The following is a 13,401-nucleotide window of genomic DNA, read 5'->3' as shown; positions in this document are numbered from 1 at the left end:
CATTTGAAACCCAAACCATGACCTCGGGCCTTTCAGGAAATCTACATCGAGGAGCAGAACGCGCCGGGAAAGCAGCTGGACAAGCTTGTGGCGCGCGACCCGGACTTGGCCCAGCAGGGGCTGCCCCTCAGGTAACTAAACAGCTGCGTACGTAAACACGTGACTCTTGCAGCAAGTGCTGTTAGCAAGCAGCAGCACCTATGAAGGCCGGTACAGTGCACGAGGGGGAGACAAAAGCGGCCGGGCGTGGTAAGTCGGTACACACAGAGGTTGCCCCGCGATAGGTCAAACCGCGAGCGGTAAGCCGCGCGGTATTCAAGCGTCTCCCGCTACGGACGGACGTAGATCTTTCTTTCGCGCCGTACGTAGCTGACCGCGCTGATCGGAGGTGCCGTCGCACGCAGGTACCAGATCGCGAGCGACCCGGCGCACTGGGTGAGCGTGGAGCCAGCGACGGGCGTCCTCACCGCCACGGCGAGCATGGACCGCGAGTCGCCCTTCGTCAAGAATGGCACCTACACCGTGACCGTGCTCGCCATCCAGGACGGTGCGGAGCCCGGCGTTGTCTCTGTCTCTCGCTGTGTGTCTCTGTCTTTCACCGTGTGTCTCTGTCTCTCACCGTGTGTCGCTGTGTCTCTCGCTGTGTGTCTCTGTCTCTCGCCGTGTGTCTCACTGTGTCAACTCGCTGTGTCTCTGTCTCTCACTGTGTGTCTCTGTCTCTTGCTGTGTCTCTGTCTCTCATTGTGTGTCTCTGTCTCTCGCCGTGTGTCTCACTGTGTGTCTCACTGTGTCAACTCGCTGTGTCTCTGTCTCTCGCCGTGTGTCTCGCTGTGTGTCTCTGTCTCTCGCTGTGTCTCTGTCTCTCACCGTGTGTCTCGCTGTGTCTCTGTCTCTCACCGTGTGTCTCGCTGTGCGTCTCTGTGTCTCACTGTGTGTTTCTGTCTCTCGCCGTGTGTCTCTGTCTCTCACCGTGTGTCTCTGTCTCTCACCGTGTCTCGCTGTGTCTCTCGCTGTGTGTCTCTGTCTCTCACCGTGTGTCTCTCGCTGTGTCTCTGTCTCTCGCTGTGTGTCTCTGTCTCTCATTGTGTCTCTCACTGTGTCAACTCGCTGCGTCTCTCGCTGTGTATCCCGCAGGGCACTCACCGCTTTGCCACCGCTACCTGCTGTATTCCTCGCACGCACGCGCACACACATCCGGATCTCAACATGTACACACATGTCGTGCCAAAGGGATGTAATGGATGGCTCGCCGCACTTGCAATCGCGATGTTGTGGGTCGACCTCGGACGAGACCCAGGGACCGGTGCAGATAACCGTCCACCGGTGTTAGCCGTTAGCCGCGCTAACGCCGCGACCACCGCCGCCCCCACCGCCTTCCCCATGCGCACCACAGGCAGCCCACCCAGTACGGGCACGTCCACCGTGAACATCTACCTGAAGGACCTGAACGACAACGTGCCGGTGGTGTCGGTGCCGGGCAGCGCCCACGCGTGCCTCCCCGAGGACGCGTCCTCGCCCACCGCGCCGGTGGTGCTCAGGGCCACCGACGCCGACGCCGTCCCCAACGGCGCTCCCTTCACCTTCGAGCTGCTCAACGACCCCGCGGGCACCGTGGACCGCTGGGACCTGCGGAAGAACGGCAAGGCGCCCCCACCCACCCCCGCGGCACCGCACGGCACGACGCGCCGCAGCAGTCTACAGCACCGCACAGCAATGCACTGCATCTAGCAGCACTTGGACAGCAACGCATAGCACCTTCCTACATTGCACAGCACCACGAAGCAACGCAATGCACGGCACGGGGCAGCAAAGTCCAGTACTGACCTGCGCAGCACGAAGCAGCAACGGAATGCAACGCACTGCACAGCACAGCAATGCATTGTGCAGTAGTGCGAAGCAACGCACTGCACCGCACAGCACAGCACTGCACCCACAGGGAACAGCAACAGCAATTGACAGCACAGCATCGAGCAGGACCGCACGGCATGGCGCGGTGATGGGAGCGTCTTGCATGGCATGGGCGGCAGAGTGACGACACAGTGACGACACAGTGACGACACCTGTGCCTCCTCGTAGCAACAAGGTACCTGAGTTCGGTTCCCAACTCAGGGCCCTTGTTCTGCGAGTGGAGTTTGCACGTGTCTCTGTCTCTCTCTCTCTCTCCCCGTGGTTGCGTGGATTTTTCTCAAGGTCCCTCCGGTTTCCCCCAGAATCGACGTCCTCATGCGTTTTGAGTGTTTGGCTGCTTTACACTTCCCCGTGATGATGATGATGATGAGCCACTTCGTTGAGCTATCGTTTGTGGGCAGGTCGTTTCTGAAAAACAGTTACGTAGCTCGGTGGGCCTTAGCTGGTCAAATACAAATTGTTAGTGATAGACTGACGGGAATCGTCATTTGTCTGCGTTACGTGGAACACGCGTACACGCACACACACAACACGTGTACACATGCAGAACACGCGTACACGCACACACAACACGTGTACACATGCAGAACACGCGTACACGCACACACACAACACGTGTACACATGCAGAACACGCGTACACGCACACACAACACGTGTACACATGCAGAACACGCGTACACGCACACACACAACACGTGTACACATGCAGAACACGCGTACACGCACACACAACACGTGTACACATGCAGAACAGGCGTACACGCACACACAACACGTGTACACATGCAGAACACGCGTACACGCACACACACAACACGTGTACACATGCAGAACACGCGTACACGCACACACACAACACGTGTACACATGCAAAACACGCGTACACGCACACACACAACACGTGTACACATGCAGAACACGCGTACACGCACACACACAACACGTGTACACATGCAGAACACGCGTACACGCACACACAACACGTGTACACATGCAGAACAGGCGTACACGCACACACAACACGTGTACACATGCAGAACACGCGTACACGCACACACACAACACGTGTACACATGCAGAACACGCGTACACGCACACACACAACACGTGTACACATGCAGAACACGCGTACACGCACACACACAACACGTGTACACATGCAGAACACGCGTACACGCACACACAACACGTGTACACATGCAGAACACGCGTACACGCACACACACAACACGTGTACACATGCAGAACACGCGTACACGCACACACACAACACGTGTACACATGCAGAACACACGTACACGCACACACACAACACGTGTACACATGCAGAACACGCGTACACGCACACACAACAAGTGTACACATGCAGAACACGCGTACACGCACACACACAACACGTGTACACATGCAGAACACGCGTACACGCACACACACAACACGTGTACACATGCAGAACACACGTACACGCACACACACAACACGTGTACACATGCAGAACACGCGTACACGCACACACAACACGTGTACACATGCAGAACACGCGTACACGCACACACACAACACGTGTACACATGCAGAACATGCGTACACGCACACACAACACGTGTACACATGCAGAACACGCGTACACGCACACACACAACACGTGTACACATGCAGAACACGCGTACACGCACACACACAACACGTGTACACATGCAGAACACGCGTACACGTACACACAACATGTGTACACGCCCACACACAACACGTATACACATGCAGAACACGTGTACACGCACACACACAACACGTATACACATGCAGAACACGCGTACACGCACACAACACGTGTACACGCACAACACGTGATCAATCACACACACTGAACACGTGTACACACAACACTTGTACACACAACACATGTACACGCCCACACACAACACGTATACACATGCAGAACACGCGTACACGCACACAACACGTGTACTGCACACGCACACAACACGTATACATGCACACACACTGAACACGTGTTCACACAACACGTGTACACACAACACGTGTACACACACACAACACGTGTACACACAACACGTGTACACACAACACGTGTACACGCATACACAACACGTGTACTGCGCATGCACACAACACGTGTACATGCACACACAACACGTGCACACACAACACGTGTACACACAGCACGCAGACAGCGTCACCGGCTCAACGCCCCGTGGCCATGCGTCGAGCCGCTAGGCCGCACCGTAGGCCCAAGTCGACCTTCGCGCTTCCCGGACGCGGCCCGAACGGCGAGCGACGCGACACGCCGGGGCGGGCGAACGATCGTCACCACCGTGACCCCACCGTGACCCCTCACCGTGACCCCCCCCACCCCGCGGCACCGACAGGAACCGACTCAGCGGTGCTCGCCCTCAAGACGGCCATGCTGTCGCCTGGCTACTACAACTTGTCGGTGCTGGTGCGCGACCAGCAAGGCCTGGGCGAGCCGCGGCGCGTGCCGATTCGCGTGTGCCGCTGCGGGGGCCTCCTGCAGGGCTCGGCCTGCTCCGGCGACTCGGTCGGCGGCATCGGCCTGGGCTGGGACGCCCTCGCCGCCATCCTCTTCTCCGTGTTCGCCATGCTGCTGTTCGGTGAGACGGACGCTTTTCCTTCTCGCTTCTCCCCTCCCGCTCGCCGGAAGCCGACTCCCGCTGCGGCGCACGGAGAGCGGTCATCGTCACAACGGCGACGACCTGCAGCTTCACCTCCTCCCGACTTTTAAACCCCCCCCCCCGCCGCCATCACCGCTCCTAGCCCTGCATGATCATCCTGCTACTGCTGCTACTCCCTGCCTCGGCTACGACCAGGCCAAACCCTATCACTACCACCTATCACTATCACTACCCCTATCAATATCACTACCCCTATCACTACCCCTATCACTATCACTACCCTTATCACTATCACCTATCACTACCCCTATCAATATCACTACCCCTATACCCCTATCACTATCACTACCCCTATACCCCTATCACTACCCTTATCACTATCACTACCCCTATCACTCTCAATACCCCATTACCTGTATCACTATCACTCGCCCCTCTCACTATCACCACCCTATCACATCACTACCTCAACCCCTATCACCACCCCTGCTTTGTGTGGCGTGTGTAACGGGCGCGACCTCTACAGCGACGCCTTCGTTTCGGCAACGGACGGACACGGTCGCGTCTTGCGGTGACCCCGTCGCGTCTTGCGGTGACCCCGTCACGACGACGTGCCGCCGTGGTTGTGCGTCACGCGCCGCAGCTTGCTAATGGTTTTTATTTTATTTGTCAGACGTCCCGTAGAGTGTAGTAGTAGCGAGTCGCAATAGTCGAGCCGCGTCGAAGTGGAGCCTACGCGGCGTGAGAACCACGTGGGATTGGGCGGCACGCTGCGCCGTGGCACGGGCGGCAGGAAGGACACGCTTTTGGCAGCCAAGGAAAGCGGGAACGCTGGAACAACGCTGGAACGTTTGGCATGCGTCTGAAGGGAACGTCCGCCGGCGGAGGTGGATCGATGAACCCGGCTCGTGTGCGGTTGCTGGGTGGAACCGTTGCTTCTTTTTCGTCTCGGTGCCATTTCTAAATTTGTTGATTCATTTTAGATTTTTCTTGGTTGTCGTGGTGGTTTTCACTTGCTAGGCATCCTATGAGCATGAATGACGCCATATAAAATGACAGTATTATTATTACCGCGCAAAATCGTTCACGCTCTTCCTCCATCTCTGCTACCCCCTCCAATTCCCACGCCTTCCACTAGGGCTGCTGTGCTGCCTCTTCTGCCGCTCCCAGAAGCCCCGGCTGCTACACCTGGATGACTTTGGCGGCATGAACGCCGGCCTCAGCTCCCTGGTCAAATACAACGAGGAGGGCGGCAAGGAGCACGACAAGGTCACTACGACGGTGGCGACGATGACGACGACGACGATGATGATGACGATGATGACGACGTTGACGATGGAGATGGTGATGACGACGGTGGCGACGATGATGACGACGATGATGATGATGTTGACGAGGACGACGGAGATGGAAATGATGACGATGATGATGTTGACGACGATGACGACGATGTTGATGACGACGACGATGACGACGATGATGTTGACGACCATGAGTTGTGTCCGATTAAAGCCGCCCTCCCACGCGCATGGCTTTGTGGGAGCCTCGGTACCATGAATTTAAATCAACGTGATAATGTCGTCGGACCGGGGAAAAATGGGTTAAGGTCGCATCGCGTTCTCAGCGTGTTTGATCGGGGTGCCCCCCGGTGTCAGCTGTCCCTGTGCGTCACAATGTGACTCGGCACCCGGTGTGCAAGCGGGCGTTGGTTTTTGAAGCTGGTAGGGAGGCGATTTACTGCCGTGCGGTCGAGCCTAGGGCGCCTCCGGTGGCAGCTATCCCTGTGCGTCACGAGGTAGCCTCGTGTTGGTTTGGAGCCTGCGGGGGGGGGGGGGCGGCGATGATTTTCTGCCGTGCGGCGAGCACGCGCGCTGTCGTTTGGTGGACGACAGCCTGTGGAGCGTTGGAGTCGAGTCTCCGAGGTCACGAGGAGCCTCTGGGGAACGACCCTTGACCCGATAGGCGGCAGCGGCTTTCTGTGAGAAGGGTCAACGTTGCCGCGTTGCGTCAAGGCCCCGGGTCATTTCCGGGGCGATCGCCGGGTTGACCGCCTAACAGAGCAGATGGACAGTGCAGGAACTCGGACAGACGGTTTACCATCGTCCCCTCCCTCCCCTCCCTCCTTCCCCCTCCCCTCCCTCCTTCCCCCTCCCTCCCTTGCTTCGACCGTCTGTCCATCTCCTGCAGGTGGTGCCGATGTTCACGGAGGCCGACGTGGAGGCGACGACTCCCGGGGTCCACAAGGGCCGCCTGGAGTTAATGGACGACGGCTCGGTCAACGGGGACAGCGGTCACACCAACTCGGTGAGGTCGCCGCCCTGCACCTCACCACCACCCCCCCCGCCCCGCTCCCCCACCCGACCTCGATGATGAAGACAACGATAACAATAGCGATGATGATCACGATAATGACAGTGATGACGACGAAAATGATGATGATGACAATGATCATGGCGACAATGATGAAGACGATGATGAAGACGACGATGATGAGGATGATGGCGACGATGATGATGATGATGGCGACGATGATGATGTTCTGCTTTCAGGGCCGGTGGAGTAACAACGGCTGGGCTGAGACGACCGAGACGATTACCACGACGAAGGTTAAACAACATGCAAGGTGGGCACACCCCTAGCATCACAAATACTCCTAGCGTCACATCCACCCCTAGCGTCACAAACACCCCTAGCGTCACATCCACCCCTAGCGTCACAAATACTCCTAGCGTCACATCCACCCCTAGCGTCACAAACACCCCTAGCGTCACATCCACCCCTAGCGTCACAAACTCACCTAGCGTCACAAACACCCCTAGCATCACAAACACCCCTAGCATCACAAACACCCCTAGCATCACAAACACCCCTAGCATCACATACACCCCTAGCGTCACAAACACCCCTAGCGTCACATACACCCCTAGCCTCACATCCACCCCTAGCGTCACAAACACCCCTAGCATCACAAACACCCCTAGCATCACAAACACCCCTAGCGTCACATCCACCCCTAGCATCACAAACACCCCTAGCGTCACATCCACCCCTAGCGTCACAAACACCCCTAGCATCACAAACACCCCTAGCATCACAAACACCCCTAGCATCACATACACCCCTAGCGTCACAAACACCCCTAGCGTCACATACACCCCTAGCGTCACATCCACCCCTAGCGTCACAAACACCCCTAGCGTCACAAACACCCCTAGCATCACAAACGCCCCTAGCATCACAAACGCCCCTAGCGTCACAAACACCCCTAGCGTCACATCCACCCCTAGCGTCACAAACACCCCTAGCGTCACAAACACCCCTAGCATCACAAACACCCCTAGCATCACAAACACCCCTAGCATCACAAACACCCCTAGCGTCATATACACCCCTAGCGTCACAAACACCCCTAGCGTCACAAACACCCCTAGCGTCACATACACCCCTAGCGTCACATCCACCCCTAGCGTCACAAACACCCCTAGCGTCACAAACACCCCTAGCGTCACAAACACCCCTAGCATCACTTACACCCCTAGCGTCACTTACACCCCTAGCGTCACAAACACCCCTAGCGTCACATCCACCCCTAGCGTCACAAACACCCCTAGCGTCACAAACACCCCTAGCATCACAAACACCCCTAGCATCACAAACACCCCTAGCATCACAAACACCCCTAGCATCACAAACACCCCTAGCGTCACAAACACCCCTAGCGCCACATCCACCCCTAGCGTCACAAACACCCCTAGCGTCACAAACACCCCTAGCGTCACAAACTCACCTAGCGTCACAAACACCCCTAGCGTCACAAACTCACCTAGCGTCACAAACGCCCCTAGCGTCACAAACGCCCCTAGCGTCACAAACTCACCTAGCATCACAAACTCACCTAGCGTCACAAACGCCCCTAGCATCACAAATGCCACGGGCAGTGGCGCACCGCGCCCCCGAGTGTTGCAGCAGGATCCGTACCTCGCATCTCCGAATATTCCCGAATTTCGCACCACCGTACGTAGCCCACCGTGCTAATCAGAGGTGCGGGCGGGGTGGGAATACCAAAAGCAGTTCTAAAGAATCTTCTTGGTTCTTTCGGCAAAGTCACGTAGAATGGAAATAATAAAATAATAAAAATAAAACATAATAAAATAATTCTCACAACGTTTCGGCCACAAGGCAAGCAGCCGTCCTCAGGTGAAGAACAGGTCTGTCAGAAAGACAGTTCTAAAGAAATTACTTTTCAATCTCGATTTAAAAGTGTCGTAGCTCCCAGTGGCTTCTTAATGTCGGAAGGAAGAGCGTTCCAGACGGCCGCGCAAGCGCGCCTGAAATCGCCGCCGTTGCCGTTCGACGGTCAGCCAAAAAAGCCACCGCGTGAAAACATTCGCTCCGTTGGTCCATTTCTCAACAGGATGTAAATAACTGAAAACGAATGGAGGAAGGAGCGAGCGAGGAGAGAGGAGAGCGGGGGGTGGCGGGTGGGCTGGGGGTGGCGGGTGGGCGGGGTGGTGGGGGTCTGGTGACTACGAAGCCAAGGATCAAGAACGTCGACCGAAGATTCCGTTCGTTGTTTTGAAGCTCGTGGGTTTCGGGATTTTTAAACGGGTCTCTCTGGGGGAGAACAGCGAGTCGTTCTCACGCGACGCGTGTTTCTCTTGTTACTCTCGTATGGCAGCGCGGGAACGTTCTTCCCTCTATTGTGTGTCGAGTATCAATTGAAGAAGAATAAGAAAGTTGATCTCGGAGGTAGCTCTGTGATATCCACTTCTACTCCAAGCCAGGGATTGACCGCCAATTAACTACGAGCAGAACGCGTTGTTTTCAAACGACTGCGGTGTAAGGGTCGACTGGTGCGCGTCTGTTACCGCTTCGCTCGTGCCGCTCGTTTAATCGCCGAGCCTCGCCGAGTCTCGAGACTTTTGTTTTCAGGAGGGTCCTGATAATTTTTCGCTGTTGGTGGGGGAGGTGGAAAGGGAGGGGGGGGGGCAATGTTGAGTAAAAAGGTAAAATGTTTCTTTAGAAATGTCATTGTCAACTTGTAGATGTCCTGTGTCTCGTCTCACCCCACGTGTTCCTGCTGCCCGAGCGCTTGTTCCCTTCTTCCCAGACATTAGTACTTGTTGTTCCTCCCCACCACTAGTGCTTGTTCCATTTCTCCCCGGAACTGACTGTTGTTCTGTTCCTGCCCGTCACTAGCACTTGTTCCCTTTTTCCCAGACACTTTCGCTTGTTCCATTTCTCGCCGGCACTGACTGTTGTTCCGTTCTTGCACATCACTAGCACTTGTTCCCTTCTTCCCAGACACTGGCGCTTGTTCCATTTCTCCCTGGCACTGACAGTTATTCCGTTCCTGTCCGTCACTGCCACTTGTTCCGTTTGTCCCGGGTACTGGCGAATATTCCGTTCCTCCTTGGCGCATCTTGCTTGGGGTGCAGATTGTAAACGACAAACCTTCCGCCGTGTGTTTTTGTCGCGGTGTTCGTCGCGATCTCTCGGCGTTCGCGTACCGGCGTTCGCGTACCGTGCGTTCCGCTCGCGTACTGTGCATTCCGTTCGATGGTGGAACGAGTCGGCGGAGCGCCGGGCTGTTCTTGTACCGTACGCGGTCGCCGCTGTTTCGGGAGAAGTTGAGATTCAGCGGCAAGCGGGATCGGTCCGTTGTACGGTTTTGAAACGGTGATCGCGAGTAAATTTTTCCGAATGATCCAAATTACTGGAGCTAAAGTTGTCATACCCCCCCCCACTCTAATTTTTACCTGGATTGTATAAAAAAAATCGTAGACTTTCTCGCGCGACGTCTCCTCTGTGGTCCACATTGGTGGAGGGGTCTGCGAAGGTGGCGTCTGGGAAGGTGGCTGCAACACCGGCGAAAATTTGACGTTTCAGCGCTCTGCCTGTGATGATGTAGTAGACACGGGAGCGTGCGAGGGTGTGTGTGTGTGTGCAAGTTGGCACAGCAGGGGTCACAGCTGGTTCATCTGCCAGTCATCTCAATCGGTCAACCCATGGCACCTGGGTCTTGTCCCGTGACCCTCCTGCCAGCGGACGTTCGACACTTCACACGGCCTTAAAGTGCACGTAGCCTGGCACCAGCGCCGTGACGACGTCACCGCCACTTAGTAGCGAATGGCGGTTGTTTTGTGGATGGTGATGGCTTAAGTGGGTGAGCGCGACGAACCAGGCGACCCGAGTTGGATTCCCGCTCATGGCCAACACCACCCACAAAACAACCGCCATCTGAAACGATACTGTGCCTCCCCTAGGTCGACTCGGCCTCAAAAGAGTACCTGGTGTGGTGTGTAGTAAACATTGAGATATTTTCTGCTGTTGCTGTATTCCACTCAGTGCCGGATGAAGCTAGTGCAGGGCCTGTAGCATGATGGTATAAAGGGGTCCTAAATTGCAAAGTAAAGTAATTGTATTTTTTTCATTTGCCATACAGCCAGATAATACGCCAAATCGCTAACCTTAAACACCCGGTCGTTCATAAAAGTCGAAGGCGGTATAGTACTGTAGTAATAGAACAAGTGCAGAATCACGGGACTGGAATCGATAGCTTGAAAGCATTTAGCGCGGGGCCCTTGAAAGTGTGGGGCCCGTAGTTACATTTGTAGCGACTTTTGCTGCTAGGATAATGGATCCGGCACTGATTCTGCTGTGGCTGTATTCCACTATTATTGATCGTCGGCTTCAAACAATAAATTAACTCGATGCGTTCCTCGATAAAAACGTTGGGGCCTTACGAACAAAATGGGCCATCTCGTACGGCTGCGATGGAAGAGGGCCGTTGTCCGAATCGTCGCCGGGAGTAATTTTTTTTTACATTTTTTAAAGTTCAAATATTCAGTGAGTCAGAATAGGTTTTTTCCCCTTTTTTATGGCAACAAAACAGGTGTTAAGATGTTAAAACACCAAACTGAAACCTTTTACAGGGAATCGTGTCTGCATTAACCACAATGCTTGTGGTCAGAATACAAACAAAACACCTCTGGTCTAACACCGTTTTGAGACGAGGCTCAAAAGAAAGCTGTCTCTGGTGTGGACCAATCGGTTTCAAAGACAATGCAAATATTAATTATCAGAGCATGTCCATAAATGACGTCACGCACCTTGGGGGGGGATGTCAGACATTTGTGACGATGTGTAACGAGGGGGGGGGGGGTGTTGAGAAATGTGACGTCACATCAAAATGCGCAACTTTAAATAAATATACACAACACGTTCTACTTAATTAAATAGATTTTTTAAGAAATGTTTTCTCCTACAACATCAGAGTGCAGCGCCACATTAAATACGCACTACAATGACAATAGTTTAAAGCGATTTGAAGCATGTTTTATATTTTTTTTTGGGGGGGGGGGCAGAGCTTTGTGACGTCATATTTGAGGGGGGGGTCTGACATTTTGTGACGTCGGGGGGGGGGGAGTAAAACATCGACCAAAATCGCGTGACGTCATTTATGGACGGCCCCTTAGCACCTGTTTTGTTGCCAGAAAAAAGGGGAAAAATCCTATTTTCATTCAGCCCGTCAATGTAATCGCCACTGTGCACGTGACCCACAATGCCCACAATGCACGAGGCCGCTTGCCTACCCAGTAGCACACACAAACACACGCAATGTTGGATCTGTGTGTGTGTGTAATTTTACCTGTGTGTGTGTGTAACTTTACCTGTGTGTGTGACAGTTACCTGCCCAGTAGCGCGCGCACACTGTTTTACATAAACTCAATTTCTTTACAACTGCGTTGTCGTGCGTTTCGTTTGTTGTCCTCGGCCCGCACCTCCGATTTAGCACGGTTGGCGACGTACGGTGCGAAAGAAGTTCAACATAGATACAGTCGGTACAAAGACAAAGATCCCCCGTGTAGCCTGTAACAGACTGTTAGGGGCAAGTGCTGTTAGCGAGCACATGAAGGCCGGCACGGCACACGAGGGGGTGGATGGCCAGCACCACGCCCGGCCGCCTTTCTACACACCGCTCCAGGTACCAATTTGAGGCTGAGTCGACCTAGGGGAGGCCCAGGACCGGTTTAGATAATCGTCACCGGTGTCAGCCCTGAGCAGGAATCGAACCCGGGTCGCCGGGTTTGTAGCGCAGCGTAGCGCTAACCGCGACATCACCGCTCCACACACACACAGTACGCACACACACAGTACACACAGTACACACACACAGTACACACACAGTACACAATACACAGTACACACTGACAGTACACACAGTACGCACACAGTACGTACACACAGTACACACACACAGTACACAAACAGTACACACAAACAGTACACACAAACAGTACACACAGTACACAATACACACAGTACACACACAGTCACACACACTACACACACTAGACGCACAGTACACAATGCACACAGTACACACACAGTACACAGTACACACACAGTACACACACACACTACACACACAGTACACAATGTTGTTGGATAAATCGTCACCGAGGCAGTATGCATCCAGCAGTGGATCGACCACGGTTATCGATGACAGTGATTGTTCGCGACGTGGATTTTCCGTGCGTGATTATTTTAATTTTTTTGCTATTTTAATATTATTTTCTGAAATGTTTGTTTTTTGCTTTTCGGTCAAATCTCGAAAAACCGGACACGCCTCTTGCCTCGGGGTGACACCGCGGATCTGACGGCACGGGGGGGAGGGGGGGTGGGGAAGGGGTGGGGGTGGGGGAGAGGGGTGGGGGAGGGGGTGGAGGAGGAGGTTGAAGGAGGTAGGGGGGATGGGGGAGGGGGGGTGGGGGATGGTGGTGGGGGAAGGGAGGTAGTGGGAGAGGGAGAATGGGGAGATAGGGGAGGGGGAT

At 54.7% G+C, this 13,401-nt stretch overlaps 1 protein-coding gene across 1 annotated transcript in view; it reads left to right on the top strand.

The window, feature by feature from the left end:
• The window catches only part of LOC144951676 (cadherin-2-like), a 31,872-nt gene extending 22,835 nt beyond the window's left edge, over window positions 1–9,037 (top strand). Inside the window, exons 9-16 of the mRNA XM_078881971.1 lie at window positions 37–131; window positions 405–547; window positions 1,394–1,639; window positions 4,301–4,543; window positions 5,703–5,833; window positions 6,752–6,868; window positions 7,114–7,187; window positions 8,979–9,037. Coding sequence (XP_078738097.1) covers window positions 37–131; window positions 405–547; window positions 1,394–1,639; window positions 4,301–4,543; window positions 5,703–5,833; window positions 6,752–6,868; window positions 7,114–7,187; window positions 8,979–8,985 — 1,056 coding nt within the window. The 3' untranslated portion in view covers window positions 8,986–9,037. The remainder of the gene's footprint in view (window positions 1–36; window positions 132–404; window positions 548–1,393; window positions 1,640–4,300; window positions 4,544–5,702; window positions 5,834–6,751; window positions 6,869–7,113; window positions 7,188–8,978) is intronic.
• The last annotated feature ends 4,364 nt before the right edge of the window (window positions 9,038–13,401 follow it).

This window comes from Lampetra fluviatilis, chromosome 63, assembly GCF_964198595.1.
Source record: "Lampetra fluviatilis chromosome 63, kcLamFluv1.1, whole genome shotgun sequence".
Taxonomy (NCBI): Eukaryota; Metazoa; Chordata; class Hyperoartia; order Petromyzontiformes; family Petromyzontidae; genus Lampetra; species Lampetra fluviatilis.
The sequence above is the reverse complement of the archived record's forward strand: the minus strand, read 5'-3'. Positions and strand labels throughout refer to the sequence as shown.